This window comes from Pezoporus wallicus, unplaced genomic scaffold, assembly GCF_028554395.1.
Source record: "Pezoporus wallicus isolate ANWC-B61680 ecotype Strahan unplaced genomic scaffold, APGP_CSIRO_Pwel_v1 contig_736, whole genome shotgun sequence".
Taxonomy (NCBI): Eukaryota; Metazoa; Chordata; class Aves; order Psittaciformes; family Psittacidae; genus Pezoporus; species Pezoporus wallicus.
Window position 1 is genome coordinate 94,919 of NW_026639744.1, and position 21,166 is coordinate 116,084.

The 21,166-nt window shown below is 37.3% G+C and overlaps 1 protein-coding gene across 14 annotated transcripts in view; it reads left to right on the forward strand.

The window, feature by feature from the left end:
- The window catches only part of MBD5 (methyl-CpG binding domain protein 5), a 141,214-nt gene that overhangs the window by 82,848 nt on the left and 37,200 nt on the right, over positions 1-21,166 (forward strand). For 9 of the 14 annotated variants that reach the window (XM_057415591.1, XM_057415587.1, XM_057415598.1 and 6 more), the window contains 4 exons: positions 2,693-2,750; positions 11,870-12,551; positions 18,427-18,529; positions 19,186-19,366. In XM_057415591.1, the coding sequence (XP_057271574.1) occupies positions 12,439-12,551; positions 18,427-18,529; positions 19,186-19,366 (397 nt within the window). In that variant the 5' untranslated portion in view covers positions 2,693-2,750; positions 11,870-12,438. The remainder of the gene's footprint in view (positions 1-2,692; positions 2,751-11,869; positions 12,552-18,426; positions 18,530-19,185; positions 19,367-21,166) is intronic. The other 5 variants (XM_057415592.1, XM_057415588.1, XM_057415594.1 and 2 more) reach the window with 5 other exon arrangements.

Below are 21,166 nucleotides of genomic sequence, written 5' to 3' on the forward strand. Positions count from 1 at the left end.
TATGTGTTCACTGTCAGTGAGACCTTAGGTAGGACATATTTTGCAGTACTGGATACTGCCCTTTAAAGAAGACTTGTATCAGCCAGAAGAAAGCAAAGCAGAGCAACAAGCTACTGACAGATTTAGAAAGCAGGACTGTTAAAGAACAGCTGAAAGGATTCGGTTTGTTTATTCTAGGAAAAAAGAGAACATTGTAGGATGGGCATAAGGCTTTAAAAGGATAAGAGGTTTTTATAAAAGCAGTGTTGGCAGTTGCTCTGTTGAGTTTTTGGGTGTTGTTTTTTTTTTGTTGTTTTTTTTTTTACTTTTTAAAAAGGAAGTTCTGTTTGTAGAAAGGTTTATTTAAGATACATGTGAAGAGAAAACAGGACAAGCTTTTTTGTTTTACCACATATCTGACTGCAAATATGGATGAAAAACTCTTATATTTTACCTCTGTCATGAAATCTATGATAGAAATTTTTAAAACTTCATAAAGAAGCAGCTTTCAGAGATGATCTTGGTAATTCTGAGCATCCGTCACTGGGAGCGGGCTGAGCAGATTGTTCCTGAGATTCCTCTTCAGATCCTCAGTGTCTGTAATTCTGACAGTTTACTTGTAGGATTAGCTTTGTTTTGTTTCCTTGCAAACTTCTTTCTATTACTGATAATATATTTCAGCTTAATGTATGTGGTATTTAAGGCCTTTACATGTGGGAGTTTTCATAACCAAAAAAATGAAACAGAGGACCTTTCTTTCTTCAGTAGAATGCTTTGAAATGCTGTTATTGCAAATGGAGTGAAATTCAGGTTCAGGAACCTTTGGAGGTTTGCCAGTGATTTTCTTGAGTGCACATTTCTATTGAAATGGTAGGCTGAAGTGTAACATAAAAAATAAATACATGCAAAACAAATGTGGGAAGCTATCATACCTGTCTGTAGCTTGAATTCGTATTTCTTAGATTTTTCTGCCAAGACTTTATGGCATTTTTTCATGACACTAATGGCTTTAGTTATGGTAGGGGTTTTTTGTGACAGAATATGTTTATGTTACTAAATGAATCCTTTTGATCTCGCTTTAAATACATTGTGATGAAGAGCTGACTAGTTCTTTGCCTACATTTTTTCCAATAGCTCATTTCTTGGAGTACAGTTCCAGAACATGCTAACTGTATGTTGCATCCCTACTGTCTGCATTTCCAGAGGGGGTTTTTCAAGCCTATTTGGAGAAAAAAGAACTGTTTGAGTTGTAAGTTAGTATCTGGCACGATACATTGTCCTTTGATTGGGATGAAGTAGTGTGTTTTCTAGGTTCTTATCTTTTTTGGAACTTTGTTGTTAAACTCTTGGATGTACTGCGTCCTTAAAGGGACACATGGTTTTAATTTCTGGGTGCTTGTGGTCCTTACTCTTATTTTTCTTTTCTCTGCTTTAATGAGCTAGTGGAATTCTGTGTACTTGTCAAGCTTGAATGTGATTCACCCTTTTGTTTAGTTCCTTCTGAAGAGAATCAAACAGTTTTTGTCTGGTTTAGCATATGTGCCGTCTCTTGCATGTGCAGTAAAATCAGGGTTTATAGCACATTAGGTGAGCAAAGCCATGGATACCTGGCAGGACAGAGTTAAGCACTGTTACCAGGCATCATCTTGCTTTACATTAAAACCAAAGGATTTGGATGGTAAAACATCTCCAAGGAGACTTTCACAACCCCTGTACTGAAGATGAGATTAGAATGCTTTTCATTATCATAAAAACAAAGGTTTCCCTTTCCAGGAGCCAGAAGGCAGTCTTCACAGTTTATTGGACAATGAAATTTATCTTTATTAAGGTGTCAGTGTGAACACATCTGATAATTATGATATAAAAATTCAACCTCAAAATACACAGACTTGGACATTTAGGTACTCTTGCTCATTTTGGTAGGTTAAAAATACCTTGGTTTTCTTAAAAGTAAATCTCTGAGTGAATGGGATGGGACAGCCATGCAGAAAAGAAGTTTTTCACTCAAGCACAAAATCTTCTTTAAAATTAGTGGTGTGTGTACAGTCAAGAACTTTGTTGCTGAAATACATGTTAAACTTTAGTAAGTTTTTTTTTAAATAAGTTTTATGTTAGCATTTTTTTTAAATATTAGATTAGAACTGTGCTAGTCATGTTTTATAGAAACAAAGTGTGTACAAAATACAAACTGGAAGCAGTTATTTCAGAGTTTCAAAGGAGGAATAATATTCTAGGAAACCTCTTTGATTAATTGTTTATAAATGTGAAGAAATAATTAAAAAGACTCCAGGGAGACCTCATTGCAGCCTTTCAGTTCTTAAAAGGGGCCTATAAGAAAAATGGGGAAAGACATTTTAGCAGGGCCTATTGTGATAGGAAGAGGGATAAAATGTTTTTAAACAAAGAGAGTACAGATTGAGGCTGGATTTGAGAAAAAAATTCTTTACAGTGATGGTGGTAAAATACTGGCACAGGTTGCCCAGAGGTGGGGGATGCACCATCTGCGGAGACATTCAAGACCAGGCTGGACGTGGTTCTGGGCAATCTGATCTAGTTGCAGATATCCCTGCTTCTTGCAGGGGGATTGGACTAGATGGCCTTTGGAAGACACTTTCAGCCCAAACTATTCTATGATTTAAGATTGAAATCTTAACATCGTAAGAGGACTGTATCAACTGATTACTACTGTTTGAACTGATTCTTTATTTTTCAGCTTGGAACAAACAAGATGAAGATACCCACCTTCAATCTAACGCTTAATGAGGAAAAAGGTCAGGTTTTTTGTTGGTTGGTTGGTCAGTTGTTTTTTTTTAATCCTATGCCCTCCTGTTAATTAGTATATTAAGAAGTACTTTGTAGTATTTTGTATGTGAATTACTTACTTCAGAGATCTTAAATAACAAACCAAATGTGATGTTTAATATAAGGATGAGAAAGAGTATTTTTAAATCAATCGGTATATTCATAAAATAGCTGACACAGACCAGTGTAAGTAGAAAAAGAAGCTATAGAAGATCATGTATACAAACCTTCATAGAGATTCATTTAAAAGTGATTAAACTTACAAGTAATGGACCTCTTGTATATCAAGAAAAATGATTGTCATAATTTTTGTGGAGTGAAAGCATTTAAAAGGATCAAAATCACTCACTTTTTTGTTTTATAAATGTCCTTAACTTCTGAGTCCTCTTTTAGAAAACAGAGGGAACTCTCTATCTCTTAAATAAAACAGTGGGGCCAAATTCTCCAAGTACTTACACATTCAATTAGTGTATCACTCAAAGATAGCAAGTAATAACCTACTAATGCCAGCGATTCATCTATCATGCTGTACAGGTTTGTAGCATACCACATTTCAGAAAGGCAGCCCAAGCTCTCAAACACTATTGCCCTTACGCCAGATAAGGCTGTAGAGTTTGCATTAATGTGTCTGAATAGCTGATTTTTATGCTATCATATTTTTTTTTAATATCCTAAGAGTATTTTCATTAGGGAAATTGCTGAGTAGAGCCACATAATTCAGTAAACAATTTAAAAAATAGCACTTGGAGAAAAAAATCCATGTGTCTAAAGATAGTAGGGTCATGTGACTTACTACTTTGGCACAAAAGTATAATTTACAGGTTTAATTTGCGGTCCTACAATGTGTCTGACATTCTCTTGCACAGAAATTCAGTTTGAATTATTCAGATTATCTAAATATTGCTGTGTCCTGAATTTAAGGTGTCTAATACAAAGAAAGCTCATATAATTTATTTAGACCTCTGCATTTAAGATATGGGAGTATGAGTTTCATTTTTACTGTTTATTTCTTAATTTTTTATGTCACTGGGCACAGTTAATGGGGATCAGGGGCTGATCCAGTAATTTTTATGCCAGCACCTTGGGGCCTTTCACCATATTTCCAGCAATCTGACTCTTTACTTTTTTTAACTGCTTACATAAAATCTAATTGAGTTTTCATATTCAGGTTTTGAAATAGTCACAAAGTTTTCTTTTCTTTTGAAATTAACTTTTTTATTGTATTTCCCTAGTAATGGGTAAATCAATAGCGTAGGCATCTGTCAAGTAGAACTGAACACTTACAGATAGTTATTACATATGTATTTTCTGCATGTATTTATTAGATAGCTTAAGAATGTTCTGTATGAGATGTTCCTTAAATTTATATTGTCTTCATTCTAAAACCATTATTAAACTGTGTTTGATAATTCCAGAATTTTGGAACCCCAAATCATGATAATTGAAACAAGTGTGTTACTTGTTTATTCATGTGGTTGGATCTTTTGAAGTAATTTTAGCTTTGGTCTCAAACTTTAAAGTATTTATAGCCAAATCCGTTCAATTCTATGTTAATTTTAACTTTATCACTTTTTTTTTTACAAATGTGCATATCTTCAGTGGTTGTTTTCTAATGAATCAGTGTGCTATGTTAAGTGAGAGCGATCCCACTGTAACAAAGCAGATTTTTGTCTATTAATATCCTCTTCTGTTGTGGGAGTTTGGCTTCAAAGGTCTGAATTCTCTCTCTTGTAGGCAAAGATTGCCTTTTTTTTTTTTAACTTCCACATTTAGCAGACATCTTTTTTTCTTGTCTTGGAGTTGTGGTGACTTTCCCTCCTCTAGAGCTTGATAGTTCAAACAGAATGACAGTTAATATAGAAAAGTTTCAGTGTGATATGTGAAGATATGTGAAACCACAGAGAATTAAGATTTACACATGCTTTTTCCAAAATACTAAATTTTGAAAACATATTACAAAAACAAAATAGTTTTAAGAATTGTACCTTACGTACCTTATGGCAAGATGAGTTTTGGAGGAGACAGAAATTCCTATTCAGACAAAACCTAAAGGGAACTCAGAAAAAGTGGCCTTCTCAGTTGCAGAACTGATACGTACTGGTGGTACATCATTGCTGTGTGATGAAGAAAGCAGAAAATAACAGAAGAAAAGCCATTCAAAAAAAGAGTTCAGATGTAATCTCTCTTTATACTGGAGAAAACCTATTCCTTAAATCCTCAGCAAGGAACCTTGTTTTGCAGCTCTTCTCTGGTGCAGAATAGTTTGCTTGTCTTGTTTCAAAGAATAAAAAAAATAACTAGTTTCTGTAAGGCTGTTGAACCTTTTTGCCTGCAGATTGAAACAAGACCATTGAAAATAGCTTTTGCCCATTGAAGTAAACCCCAAACAAAACAAAACAAAACAAAAAACCCAGAAAACAAAAACATCCGAGTCCAGGATTGCTTTTCCTAGATTTGTAGGTAGCTGAAGATGGACATCGTTTATAAATTCCTTATTTTATTATACAAGTTCACCTAAAGTGACAATGGTTGTAATACTGTTTCTTCACTTATTATTAACATATAGCTTGATAATATTCTATTTCATAGTATTCCCTAGTAAATATTTTGATAATGGTGATGTGATTCTTACCTGCAGAATAACTTGGTTGATTTAAATTGCATACCAGATATTAATCTTGATGTAAAAATAAATAAATAAATAAATCTGAGTACTTACATTATTTTGAAGAAAAGTAGGCCTTACACACACGCACACAGTTTTGACCTATTTCTCTTGTAAAGAAAAAAATTAATGTGGTGGAAGGCCTGAAAGAGCATTATGACTCTCCTGTATTCTTCAGTGGATTCTATCTGTTGTATTTATTAAATTCTTATTGAGTAGACAGAGCTGAGGTTTTAAAAAGAAAATCCTTTTGTTTCCTGCCATGTTTTTTGACTGTCATGTAGCTCACTGTTGCTTTTTTGTCAAAACTCTCTCAAAGATGCTGTGTGTATGGATACATGCACATGTGTACACAAAGGGAGTTCTCAAAAGGGTGTACTTTCTCCATTCTTTTATTGGAAAGGGAAAACCTCAGTTGCTCCCAACTCCAGAGTTATGCAGATAGATGTGTTAAAAGGCAGTCATACCTTGGGAAAGTTTCTGGGTTTTAAGGATACAGTGCACCTCAATGAACTCTTAATTTTCACCTGCACTATTAACATTGGTTGGAAGTATATCACATATACCACTTCTGATTATTTAACAGCATGCTACTCCAAAATGATCCTATGGAAGAGATTGCTATTTTGTGCTTTTAATCATCATGCTTTTAATGTAGAATCTGTGAACATAATCAAGTCTTCATGAGAATCTTGTCCTTATTGTTTTATTAGGGTAGATTCCTTAATAGTCGGTCTGAAGTGACTGTGTTGGTCGTATAGTCTGGCAGCGTAGGAAACCAAATACTGCAGGGTGCTGTCCACCCGCAGGCAGGTGAGCAAGGCTGGCTGAGCTGGGGCATGTCCAGTAGACTGCTGGTGACTGTCATTGACTGTGGATATAGACACAGGTACAGAGGCTTTGACTCTTGAAGGTTTTTTCACTATTTATGAGTGAATTCATCCAAATAGCTATCATTTTATAGAGTGGTTAAATTGTGTGTCTTACAATCCTAAAAAGTTCTGTAGAATCAAAGGTAGTATATATTAGGAATATATAAGCCTTGCTACAGTACATTATAAAACTGTCCTTTATACAATTAAAATAATTCAGTACCAAAGGTAGTTGGACTGGTATAAACTGATTTGACAGTAGGGCAGTTTAAAATGTATTGTTTTAATTCAGTCATTCAGCGAAGATCAGCTTTCTGGTTGTTGCAATGTATTCTTAATACTCTGTATTTACGAGTAATATAAAGATGTCTTTCTCAAAGCAAAGGCCAGAGTATATCATATATATAGCTGTATTAGTGTCTTGGATGCCAATACAATGAAATACAGTTGAAAGAAGAAAGGTTTCCTTTATGCTTCAGGCACATTTGTTTGTTGAATCACTCACCTAAAAATAGGGCTTTATAAAGTGTTCAATACCAATCTAATTAGTCAAGAGAATGCTTCTTTTCAAAATGGAAAAGCGTTCCCAAAAAGTGATGCAACATTTGTATCTCATTAGGTGATACAGGAGAATCCTGACTAATTGCTGTGATAGACTTAAAGAGATTAATAATGTGCAAGCGATAACTAATGAAAACTCATTTTAACTCTCTGGTTTAAAAATAACGCTGTTTAAGACGCTAAGGCTTCCTGTTATTTTTGAAACCCCAAGACCATGAAGGTGTTTCTGTTTCGGAATGCGTTTTGTAGGGTTTTCTGTGATAGAAAGGAAAGCCTGGAAAATGAGATTTCAGATAGTATCTATAAGCAGTGTTTTGTGTACGTTTTACTTTATACCCAAAATCTGGTCATTCCTTAAGTAAGCACTGGGTTTGTACATCAGAGAGGTATACGTTGATTGTAGACCTCTTAAGTAGCCTTTGCAATACATGTAACTGTTAGGCACACTTTGAAATCCATGTAAGGAGAAAGTAATGGAGCGTGTTTGTCAGAATTTGTGTTAGCTGGCTTTGCATCCACTTATTAATAAAATAAACGTTATATTGGTATTCGTATGTGATAGAATGTGAATCCATGCTATTAGTATCTCATTTAAGTTTCTTTTGACTTTGCACCAAGTTTTCTATTTCATCAGTTGACTAAAAAATTGTTAGAGTAAACATTAAGAGCTGACTGTGCAAAGAGGCTTCTTAAAATGCAGTATTTCAAAAAGTGAGACAGTTGCATTAAGAATTGAAAACATACTTTCAGTATATCAAAACTAAGGAGAAATAGGGGAGGGTTTGATGGAGCTAAAGGGGGGAAACAATTCAATGTAGTTTTGCATAGTTCTCCAATGAAATATTTTTAAGCACATGAATGAAACTGAACTGCAAAACAAATCTAAATGGCATGTCTTGGCACACAGAAAAAAAGAAGTAATTGATTTAGATGTGGAAAGTTGTGTTAACTTGTGGTGAGATAACATGAGTTGTCTGGAGTTGTTACGAGATTACAGAGAAGAGGTATTTATTACATGGGTTGATGAAAATCAGGCATTTGGACAGAATCCAATGTCCAGAATACTTTGAATTTGATCCAAAATCCAAACACTTTCTATCCCAATCCAGAGTACTTCAGATAGAATACATTGTTGGAGAAGGGTAAAATGGTACATCAAGGGATGAGGTTTTTCTGCAATCAAGTTGGAAGGTTCTGGACTGGTAAGAAATGTAGAGTCATAGTCAAATGGATGCTCTGAATGTCAGAGCATTCACGGTCAGGCTGATCCCTACTGGGATTTAAATGTCTTTTTGATCGCAGAGCACTTTGCCAGACCTGATAGAGTAGTGCCGCTGTCACCTCCAGTTGTCCCTTTAAACTTACAGCTTCGCATCTAGGTTGCCTTATCATATAAAACACTGCAAAACGAGCCTATGCCAGCACTAAGGTGAGAAAGACCCAGACCCAGCCTGGTTTAAATAACTCACCCTGATTTTCACTGCTGCCTTCCTTAGATCCTTTTTTTTTGTTTGTTTGGCTGACACCCAGTTGTTGGGAAATGCAAAGGGTGTCCTTTGATGAATTGGGTTTGAGAGAGTTTAACTCTTCTTGAAGAGACAGGTACTATGTTTAATTTTTCTATGGTGTTACGAAAATAAAATAAAACAGTGACTCTGCACATGCAGTTTAGTGAAGGATTTCAGTACCAAACCTTCACTGGCAAACTCTTAACTTCTGCCATTAATGCCAGATAGAAAAGTGCAATGGTTAGCAGATGTACTGGGTATTTTATTGCCTGCAGTTTGTGGAAATCTGGAAATCTGCACAGAACCGTGCTGGGGTTTAGTCAAAAAATCTCACTTCTGTGTGTTCCTATACAACATGATTAGTTACACACTGATTACCTATGTACCTCTACATGGCTAGTTACACACTGATTAGCCATGTACTAAGAGGCTTCCAGGAAGTTTTATCCCTCCTTTACATGATTCATTGCACACAGGCACATTGGTGTGTCCTCGCAGACTGCAGCTTGCATATGAGCACAGTAAATTACAAGATAAATGTTCAAACATCAATAGTGTGAATAGTCTAGTTTTCTATTTCTGTTTAGGATGAGTGTGATATTTGGGGTATTTTTGTACCTGGAGAAAAATGGAAAATGGATCATCATACCTATGCTCTGATTCATTCTCATTTTTGACATCACTCAAATCCTTGTGTTAGTTTGCAATTCTTTAGTCTCTAGTACTCCTAAAGAAAAAGTGATCCACTCTAGTGAGACCCCACCTGCAGTACTGTGTCCAGCTCTGGGACCCCCAACATAAGGACATGTACCTGTTGGAGTGAGTCCAGAGGACTCCATGAAGATGCTCTGGGGGCCAGAGCACCTCTCCTATAGAAACAGGCTGAGAAAGCTGCTCTTGTTCAGCCTGGAGAAGGCTCTGGGTAGACCTTAGAGCAGCTTCCATTACCTAAAGGGGCCAAAAAAAAGCTGGAGAGGGGCTTTTTACAAGGGCATGTAAAGACTTGACAAGAAGAAATAGCTTTAAACTGACAGAGATGAGATTTAGATTAGATGTTAGGAGAAAGTTCTTCCCTGTGAGGGTGGTGAGGCACTGGCACAGGTTGCCCAGAGAAGCTGTAGCTGCCCCTTCCCTGGCAGTGTTCAAGGTCAGTTTGGATGGGGCTTTGAGCAGCCTGGTCTAGTGCAAGGTGTCCCTGCCTGTGACAAGGAGATTGGTACTCAGTGGTCTTTAAGGTCCCTTCCAACCCAAACCATTCTGTGACTTTTATTCCAATTCACTGTACTGAGTAAATATGTTTAAGTATTTCCCAAAGAAGAAGCAGTTAATTGAATTATTTTGCTTCTTTTAGTACTATTTCAAGCTATATGCAGTATAGAAAAATGGTTTATCTTGATTAGATGATGAGTATTATGGTTGTGATGGAATGAGATGTTAGCTGAGGCAAGACATTGCAGAACCAGTAGAAATACAAGGTTACTTCAAAGCATGTCTCTTGCTGCTTTTGCAAAAAAAAAGAAATTGATGGCTGTTATTTTCTTGTAATGGATCCAGTGCAGTTGCTCTAAATAGCAACAGGATCCGCAGCAAGACTAGGCTAAGAGTTGAGCAGCACTTTCTTTGTGCTTCTAGCATTTTAAATATGTATTTTCTGATTCTGATTTTACTGTATTACAAAAGGTTAATTCTCTTTAAAAATATTAGGGAAATTATGTACCTGTTTCAGCCTTACACAAGACCTACAATAAAAATACCAGTGCAGCATTCAGCAATAATGCTGAAACTTGAAGGTAAATTCTGCCTTAGTTTTGATGAAGCATCATCTGCTACCTTCTTAATGAGGATAAAACCGATCAAATGCCAGAACTTCCACACTGAAAACCTGCTAGAGTCCTGAACTGTTGCCAAGTGCTCTCCAAATCCTATTTCTGTGCACCAGATTTAGAGATTAAAGGGTAGATTGTTTTCATAGGAGAGAGAGAGCAAGGTGCATTCACTGTAACCATTGCTGGTTGGTACCTGGTCACCTCACCGCTGTCAGTGTGCAGGGTCTCATCATTGTTTCCTTATCCCTTCCCTGATTTTGGCCGGCCACGGGTTACATCCTGTTGGAGTGCTCTGGAGCACAACAAAGTTGAAACAGATCCTTGCAAAACAGTGCCAGGCTGTCCTAGAAGGCTTTGTCCTGCAGAAAATCATGTTCATTCTGAAAATTGCACTCTGTTCTTTAGATTTCAGTGCCTTAGACAAAGGGGGTATGTCCACCCGGCTCCTTTCTAGTCCACACCTTTCTTGTAAATACCATGGCCATTTATTTTTTTTTCTTTATGTAGCATTTTGAACTTGACATTTCTAAGTAGCACATCTAAAGAGGACATACTGCATATGTGTACCTGAGGGAATACTTTTGAGGAGTATATTTATGCCTCTGCACTCTTCCTTTAGTGGTCTTGAAGGAAGGATCTGTTGTGACTGTTAAATATAGGTGTAATGTCTTGTTGGTATTGTTGTTGCAGAAATCTTTTGGGATCCTACATATTTGTGTTCCATCTCTACATCAAGAAACCTTTTCTTATTAAAATCAGTCAGGTCTGTAGTAACACTTACTATGTTTTAAAATATTAGCATAACATTAGTGTTAGGAATAAGGCAGAATTGGCATGAGATCCCAAATAAAACCTGTTAACATTGTTACTATGGTAGTCATCAGTGACATCTTACTTTTGAGTTCTAGAGCTTGGGGTTTTTTTGTGAGGTATTTATTGTTTGAATTGCATATTCCGTGTTTGTCTCGCCTTAATAAAATGACCTACCTCAAGAGTTAAGTCTCACCTGCTCAACTTGAAAAACTATTTTGGGGGGACACCACACTTTACATCATTCTGAACTTCTTTCATGAAGATGAGCTTGTACAGTATAATCATAGGAGGGGAATTATTACTTATGATATTAAGATTGCTTCACAGATAATTCTGAGAGCAGTATATTGATGCTGGCTTTTTCCTTATTATACAATTTTTTATAAGATTACTAATTTAGTCTAAATGCGGGGGGGGTCCCATTGTATAGATATTACCAGCCCTAGAACCATCTCGCTTCACATTAAATCCGTTCAGCTTTATAAATTTTAAAGGGCATTAATTGAGCTAGTCATCTGTTGATAATTCTGAACAGAAGCATACGTAAAACTATTCAGTTAAAAGATACATCCCTTAATTCACCCAAACTGTACTTTAACTATTTAGTAACAGTTGCACTCTCATAGCTTTTAAGATGTAGCTCTGTTGCAACCCCATATAAATAGAATATGCTAGCAGGATTTTATTCACCCTAAGCCTTATTTTGATAGTTCCATTGACATTTAAAATTTTGATTCTAAGCTCTTTAAATGGATGCAGCTGTATACATCTTCCTGAGTTACGGAACTGTTCTGAAAGACTTCAGAAAATGGCTCATGTGTTTTCTGTATCTGTATTTTTCAGGCTGTTTTATTGGATCCAGGGAATCATGAAAGAAACTCAAGAAGACAACTTGGATAATGAATGGAAGATAAAAAGAAAACAAAAAGAATGTGGCATATAAAGGGTATAATACCTGGAGGTATTAGATCTGACTCATATTTATAAAAATGAGACAAGCTTTCACAAAAAACAAGTTATCTTAGACAGTCATCAAGCTTGGAGCCATGCTGTTGAACTAGAAATTCTCCTTTTCCCCATTCTCCTTTCTGACAGGTAACAAAGGATTGGTGAATTATGATTTTCCCAAGTTGGAAGCACTAATTTTTATCTATATAGTTCATCCTTATGAATATATAAGGAGTTAAACATTACATATTTAATGTGGATTATAATGGAAAAGTGACTCATTAACAAAAATGGCCACTTTTAAGGACTTGGTTTCAAGCTGAGCTGGAGCCTCCCAATGCACTTTGTACAGTTTGGGGAAAGGTGTACTGAATGGCCTTCTCTGGGGGGCCATGATGATATGTAGTAAAAGGATATCATCTTACTGTTGATATCTTTGAAGACTCATAAACAGAAACAGAAAAATGAATGGTGGAAAGGAGTGTGACGGAGGGGACACGGATGGAGGGCCACCAGCAGTGCAAGTTCCCGTTGGTTGGCAGCGAAGGGTGGACCAAAGTGGAGTGCTCTATATCAGGTAAGGTTATCTGAGGTGGTTACTGGTTTTGTTTTCATTATAGTTTTGCCAGAACATGTGAATTAGTCAGCTCATCTTTTGTACTCAAAAACTTCAGAGCTTGTTCTTTTTGAAGTGCAAGATCATTTTTTCTGCTGATATTAGTGGAGTCCACTTATGTCAGTTGTGCCATTTGCATACCCTTAACGTAGTCTGAAATCTAATATTGCTAGGTTTTGAAAATTTGATAATAATACATGTTTTGCTTTAGGCGTGAATAGTTCTTTGTTACTTATTATTGTCATACGGGTTTTAAAGCTAAGCAGTAGCAGATTTAACCTTACTTAACATCTTTATTATTCAGACCTTTTGCAATGAAATTAACCAGAGTTCTAGTTATATGCCACATTTGAGATGTTAAGAAATCTCTGCTGTCTTTTGCTGATTCCTAGATGCACAGGCATTGCCTTTTCCTTGCACCAGCATGGGCTTTTTGTAAAAGGCTTTGCTGGTTGAATTCAACACCATGATCAGACATGCAAACAGTTCATGAGTGATAAGGCAGAGTGAGACTGTCTTCTGTCAGCAGCAAGCCTTCAGCTCAGTTTATGCAGTGCCATGCAGCTTTATCCTGACAGTCTGTAGCTCTTCCATAAGTCTTTTCTGGGTTTATCTTCTAGGTGTCCATTATATTTTTGTGTTTTACTTACTCTCTTTTGAAAGGAAATTAAAGTGGTGCAACTCCTTAGTAGCTGCAGAAAATGTCAGGTTTTATATGCCCTGTAAAGATCCTTTGTCCAGTAACACTGACATTCTCCAGCAAGACTTACTTCTGTAGATTCCCCACATTTTTCATGTGGGAAAGACAAGAGCACAAGCCTAAATCCAAAGTTTAAAGTATCCTATTTAAACAAATAATCGTATTTGTTTAGCTTATTGGATTTTTGTTTGTTATTTGATTGTTTGTTAGCTTATTGGATTTTTTTTTTTTTTTTTGCTTCTCCCTGGAATAGTCACAAAGAAATGCATTGAAATTACTATTAAATTAATGAGTTCAGACAAACAGACTATAAATTAAATGGTATTGGAAAAAAGATCAAAGTTAATGGTAACAAAATATGGGTACATCAGGTTTACATCAGTGAGTTCTAAATGATTATCAGTCAGTTATTTGCTTAATCTTACTCCACTAGTCTGTTAGATTAAAATAACCGCTTCTTCCTATTTTGTGTATTACCAATACAAAAGTCTTTTATGAGTCAAAGCATACTCCAATTTTACACTAAACTACCATAAAAGATCAAATGCATTCCAGTGTTTCTTGTTTATATTCTCAATTAGCAAAATCATACAAAATCCATGTCAGTGATATGCATGTCAATGATAAATCGCCTTCCCCTTGTATTTCTCATTACAGCTGTAATTTACTGGGCCTCTGCCTTAGTTAAAAAATCAATGAGAAAGACAAAGTTGTTGGGAGGTTGTTTTTTTTCCCCTATCATCCACGTATGCAGGCGTCAAGACATATAATGCTTTGGTATTTTTATATGCCCGATGATCCTACCGGCTTATGAACTTCATTTTCTGCAGCTGTAAGAAGCAGGCCACAAAATTTGTGCTGCTTCTTCAAGCATGTGTCTTGCATGTTTATAAATTAGTAAATGTTGGAATTCTGACACTTACTTGGTTTTCTGTCTTCTCTTTTTTTTTTTATGTTTTCTTTGTTCAGGGAGACTTTCTTAATATTTCTGTTCTGAATTGCCTTACACAAAACACTTGGTTTATTCTTGTTGATCCTATTAAGTTTGCCTGCTACTTTTTTCAGCCTGGGGAAGCTTCCAAGCCCGCTTCCCAAGCTTTGACCATGTATTTTTTTTTTTCTCTTTAATCCAGTGGTTAATTTTCTGATTGCCTTCTTTAAGCCCTTCTGATTAAGAAAAGTTGTTTATCATGGTCCACAACTCTTACGTTCTTGTTTGGTGGAAGTCACATGGTAGGATACATTAGCTGGGAGGGATGGAAGTCAAATAGTCTAACCTCCTGCTTGACATGGAGCACCCACCACGCTTGATCAGGTTAGCCCTTTATAAGGAAAGGTTGGTTTCGCCAGCTGCATCATCATGGATTGAGTTTCCACTGCCTCTCTGGGTAACCTGCTCCGGTGCTGCTCTGCCTTTCTGAAGGAACAGCCACCCTGAAAATATCCACGGCATTTATTGAGAGAATGAAAAGCCAAACAATATTGACTCAAAAGCTGTCCAAGGGAAAATTAGTGTGTCTGTTAAGATCTGACATGATTTAACTAGAATAGATGATCCCAGCTGAATAAGGACTCATTCTAGTTATTCTTCCTTCCAAGTGCGAGGTCTTACACCTGGGTCGGAGCAATCCCAGGCACAGCTACAGGTTGGGCAGAGAAGAGATTCAGAGCAGCCCTGCGAAGAAGGACTTGGGGGTGTTGGTCGATGAGAAACTGAACATAAGCCGGCTTCAGTGTGCTCTCACATCCCAGAAAGCCAACCATATCCTGGGCTGCATCAAAAGGAGCGTGACCAGCAGGTCAAAGGAGGTGATCCTGCCCCTCTGCTCTGCTCTTGTGAGACCTCACCTGGAGTATTGTGTGCAGTTCTGGTGTCCTCAACATAAAAAGGACATAGAACTGTTGGAACAAGTCCAGAGGAGGGCCTCAAGGATGATCAGGGGACTGGAGCACCTCCCGTATGAAGATAGGCTGAGAAAGTTGGGGCTGTTCAGCCTGGAGAAGAGAAGGCTGCATGGAGACCTCATAGCAGCCTTCCAGTATCTGAAGGGGGCCTATAGGGATGCTGGGGAGGGACTCTTCATCAGAGACTGTAGTGATAAGACAAGGGATGACGGGTTAAAACTGAAACAGGGGAAGTTTAGATCGGATATAAGGAAGAAGTTCTTTACTGTGAGGGTGGTGAGGCACTGGAATGGGTTGCCCAGGGAAGTTGTGAATGCTCCATCCCTGGTGGTGTTCAAGGCCAGCTTGGCCAGAGCCTTGGCTGACATGGTTTAGTGTGAGGTGTCCCTGCCAATGGCAGGGGGGTTGGAACTAGATGATCCTAAGGTCCTTTCCAACCCTAACTATTCTATGATTCTATAAAGTGTGCTTGCTTTTCCATCAGTTGTTAACAGTTGCTTTGAAGTAAACCCATTAATTAACCAGTTTTTATTACCTGATAAAAGCGCTGAGTCTCAGTGATTTTCTAGGTAAAACAGTGCTACTGCCTTAAAGTAGCACCTAAATATTTTCTTCAGCTTACTGTTGATGAAGTTATTGGTGGAATAAACTGAGGAAAGCAATTTAATAAAGGGAACAGGTATCTCAACTGTCAATAACAGATCCGAATATATTTTATCATTTACTCTTCCTTGATTTTTTGGGAGGCCTAAAACTTCTGGATAACCTAAGCGCTGAAAAAAAGCTGGTATTTTCTTACATGGGAAGCTGTGGATTATCCTTTGAAGTATAGGACCGTGAGGAAACTTATGCACACAGAAGATACTTTGCAATTAAACAGGTCTGTCCAGGAAAAAGGCCTTTTTAAAATTTTGTTGATTCTTGCGAACAAATAGCCATGCATATATGCATGGCTTTAAACTGAAAGAGGGTAGATTTAGATGAGATACTAGGAAAAAATTCTTCCCTGTGAAGGTGGTGAAGCACTGGCACAGGTTGCCGAGAGAAGCTGTGGCTGCTCCATCCCTGGCGGTGTTCCAAGGCCAGGTTGGACGGGTCTTTGAGCAGCCTGGTCTAGTGGAAGGTGTCCCTACCTGTGGCGGGTGTGTTGGAACTAGAATGATCTTTCAGGTCCCTTCCAATCCAAGCCATTCTATGGTATATGTGCAGTAGGAGTGCTGAATCCCACGTGCCACAGATTCAGTGGGCTGATCTGCCCTTTTCTGGTGAGGGTCAGTATCCCAACCTTCCTTTCCACCCACGGATGGTCAGTGCATTGGATGTGTGCCTATGCAAACCACACACCAAGGAAGGATATTTAAAATTGCTTTACTCTAGGATTAGGGAGGGTGTAAAATGAACTCTTGATGGTATAGCTTTACTCTTGCAGCTCAGTTGTCCTGTTTCACCAATGCAAATAAAATGCCATCCTGACTCCAGAGCATGTTCCCAGGGACAGCTTTTAACATGAGTTTTTAAGTGTCACAGAAAGTGTCTGTAAAAGTTTTGCACGTAGGTGGGATAGTGTGGAATAAATGCCAACCTGAGTTTCTCCCATGGGAAGCTATCGCATCTTTATGTGTGGACTGTGCACGGGGTGAGCAGTTGCTCCTGCATGTATAGTCAGGGCAGGCCAGGAAAGTCCAAAGTGGTCAGCCAGCGCTAGAAATGCAGACCTGTAGAGAGCAAGTGACACTCACTGAGTTAAAATATGATAATGGCAGCATCATGGTTTAACCAGTTTATAGCTAAAATGAAGATACAGAAAAATAAAAGGTAATTTCCCTCTGCTTACCAAGTATTTCAGCTTAAGACTGGGAAGGTCACCTTCTGACCTATTGCTTCGTATCTATACCATTATTTTTAGATTGCTCTTTTATTGTGGAATCATAGAATGGTTTGAGGTGGAAAGTACCTAAAAGACCATCCAATTCCAACCCCCCTGCCACTGTCAGGAACACCTTCCACTGGACCAGGTTGCTCAAAGCCTCATCCAGCCTGGCCTTATCTTGCTTACCCACAGAGCTGTCACTGTTACACAGTGACCTGGACAGTTCTCTCCGAAATAACTATTTCAGGTCATGTCAGGCAAATAAATTACTTATTTAAATTGTTGTCATAACTTTAAATGTCACTTGCAGGTGTTTCTTTATGTGTTACTTAGTTCTTGCGCAGAATTAAGTGTTTATACATTTGGGTTTGAGAAAGAAAGTTCATCATAGTTTGGAATTTTGACTCCTTTTTTGTGATCCAAACCATTCCACTGAAGTTGTTTTTGTTAAAATAAGGGCTGTTTACAGCTGCCATTAAGAACCAGTGGTTTAGCTGTCCTCATAAATTATTGTATTCTTTCCCTGGTAAACAGCTTAGATGGCCAAGTAATAAAGAGCAATCTGGAAGTTAGAGGCTTGTGACATGAGAACTTTTTCATCTTATGAATAAGTGATTTTGCCATAACAGAATTTCCACTGTCCTATTTTTGGATGTGGAGATAATGATTTTTTGGTGGGAGTTAGTGAAATCCAAGTGCAGTTTATCAGAAACTCATTGGGCTGCCTTCTTGGTATAATATTTCTCACTTTCAGTGAAAGGGTTGAAATTTTAGCTGAATGAAATCAAATTGTTTATGCAACTAAGAGACACGACCACAACAGTTTTTGTTACTGTGGCCCCTTTGCTGTATGTGTTTTCTCATACTTACAACACACTTTTGTGGGTTTTTTTTTCTTTTTAAATGAGATCACACTCCTAAAAAATACAGATGAGTGTTGTGCCTGCATGGAGCTGCAGTGATGTGATAGAAGGGAAGGAGGTCCATGGGGACTGCACTCTGCCTGTGTTACACTTAATAGGAGAGAGGAGGGAGAAAAATAATCTCCTAGTGTAGTTAAGCAGTAGTTAAGGCTTTCAAGCAGGGCTTTAATGTGAATATGAAATATCAATAATATGAGTTTCTTTTTTCTGCATTTGCTGTGTTTTTCTATAGTAAAATCTTCCTTTAAAATGTGGTTTGGGAGCTAGTTTTGATAAGTATCATCTCAGTTCCTGACTAAAAGCAAGAATTGCTATTAAAAAAAAATACTAAATCTCAGCTGTGTTACCATAAACACTCTGTGTGTGAGCTGTTAGGATGGTAAGTAGAAGTCATGATATATCAAATAGCTTGTATTCATCCTCTCTGTTCCTTTACAGTCCCAGTGGGTCTTTATTATCCTGCTTGGAGCAGGTGAAGACTTACTTGCTGACTGATGGAACATGCAAGTGTGGCCTAGAATGTCCTCTCGTTCTTCCCAAGGTAAAGAAAAACATCATGGATCTCTGTACTATAATCCTTATGAGCTATGTCAGCTGATATGCTATGCCATGCTAGTCATTGTTCAGATCATATATATATGAAATGAGATAAATGGTATATACCCAAAGATTTACCATAAAATTACAAAAATTAATCTGCTCTCTGTCTTTTTCCCTCATGGAAAACATCTGACTCAGGTTTTATGGTGTTTGAAGATTTTACTATTAAACTGGAAACCTACTGTTGGCGGCATCATGTTAACAGGGGAGAATCAGGGTGAAACACTGATTTATGTGATAGCTTCAGTATCAGCTTCGCAATTTTATATTCTACATACAAATTGAAACTTTTCTCTTAATCACGGGGCAATCTCAAATACACATGGTCCTTTCTTTTTCCTCCATACTCTTGATACTGAGGAGTGTTAAAGTTCTGTTGCTAGATGACAACTTCCATGGCTGTTATTGATTATTATTGACTTTTTATTTGTAAACTTGAAATGTGCTATGAAAGTATCTCTTGGGCAGTGTATGAGCAGTCAGATAGCTCTACAGAACTGTGGCAAGTTTAATTCTATGTAAGATTTTTGGTTTAGGTATATTTGGTGAGTTTGCTACCTCTAATGACTTTTTTAAAACTGGAATTTTTACTCTCAGGTCTTTAATTTTGATCCTGGAGCTGCTGTGAAGCAAAGAACTGCTGAAGATGTTAAGGCGGACGAAGATGTCACCAAACTATGCATACATAAAAGGAAAATTATTGCTGTGGCTACACTTCATAAAAGCATGGAAGCACCACATCCTTCACTAGTTCTAACTAGTCCTGGTGGTGGAACAAGTAAGTAAAACCATGCAGAATCATTTAGTTACTTGATTTTAAATATATGTAATTACTATGCAGAACCACCCCTGAAAGTCTAATGTATCTATGAGCAAAATAGTAAACAGATCCATGTTAAAAATTGAGGTAGTAATTAGAGGGATGTAGGTGGTTAGAAAATGAGTCTAAAAAGCAGGTCAGCACAGACTTAAGAGCATGATTTCCTTGGAAAAGATATCAGATTGTTCTAGACAAAGAAAATACATTAGCTCTCATCTTTTGGAACTGTAGTAATATGTCTGATATTCTGTCACATGGGAAATTAGAGAAGCAGAATAAAGTGATTATAAAGGTATTAGAATGTGGCTAAGGACTTGACTAAATGGGAAATTGTATTGCAAGGCAGAATGTACAGTAAGAGAAGATCCCCACTGTACTTTCTGAAGGATTATTTGGGGGGACCAACCTAGATTAGCATCTTAATGATCTATATCAACAAAAAATGAGGCAATTTGTTGATGAGTGAAGTTGACAGGTGTTGGCAAAACAAGAGAAGATCAAAACGTGTTGAAAAACTGGGGGATCATCAAGACCAGGAGTGAAAAGAAAAGGTATAGCAACAAATCCTGTTAATTGTGAGGTCATTCACCTGGGGACTAGTGAAAAAAGCTGTTAGCTGTAAATTATTGAGAAAGAAGACCTAGGTATAGTAGCTGATCAAAGATGTCTGTGAGCAGTACCAGATGGCAGTGTAGTGCAGATCAATGTGACTCAAAGAGAAGTACAAATGCTGTTGTATGTGTCCTGCCTTCCTGCACTGCTGTTCTCACTAGTGGCACTCAAGCTGAAATAGAGCAGAGGCTTTGCTCTTAGTGAACTGCAAAGCCTGTTTATGGAACTCATCTAAAAGTGTTTAGCTTGTTCAACCTAGTAAAATGGTGGCTGAAAGGAGATGTGATTGCTGGCAATAAAGGCATCAGTAGAATCACTGCAGAAATAAAGCTCCTTAAGCTGAAGGACGAAGTTAGCACTGAAAGAAACAACTACAAAGCCAGAGTTGCATAGAAAGTTCAACTGAAAATTAGGTACTTTGTAAGGATTACAAGAAAAGGTTCTGAAGTAGTCTTACAAATCCAAATGGTTAGGACAAAGGGGTGAAGGTTACTTCTGAGACAGAGCTTGGAAAGTTTATGGTTATATACTCTGGTACACACAACTTCTGGGAAATGGCCCTCAATAATCTGACAGTTCTTTTGTGCCCCTATATTGCTGTAGTAATAGCTGGCTAATTGCTAACCACTTTGTAGCTTGACTTCAAAGTGGAATATTTTAAGAGCATAAAAATAAATAATGTATTTCAGATACAGAGACAATGCTAAGAAACCAGTGCTGCTTGCAGTACTGATGTGCTCTTACATTTTCAAACTGTTATTTTTTATTTTAAAGCTGTGTTTAAATTGGTTTTTGCAGTGCATTTTTTAAACTATTAGTGCAGTTTTCCAAATTACTATGCACTTTCTTTTTTTATTCTTTGACTCATACTTAAATTACATTTTTTTTAATTAGCAAAATTAAGGAGGTAAACCCAGCTAAATAGTAAAGACATGAGTCACATTTATATGGTCTTTCTCTGTTGATCAGAATTTTGTGCACTAAGCAAAAAAGAAAATTTCCCTATAAATTGGCTTTTGAAACAAAATGTCTCTTCATTTATGCACACTTATATTTGACCATATGCTTAGGTCCAGCATTCAAGGTGAGGGTTCTCGTACTTAGTTTGGTTTGCAGTTCAGTCTTGAAATATATCCCCTAAAAGAG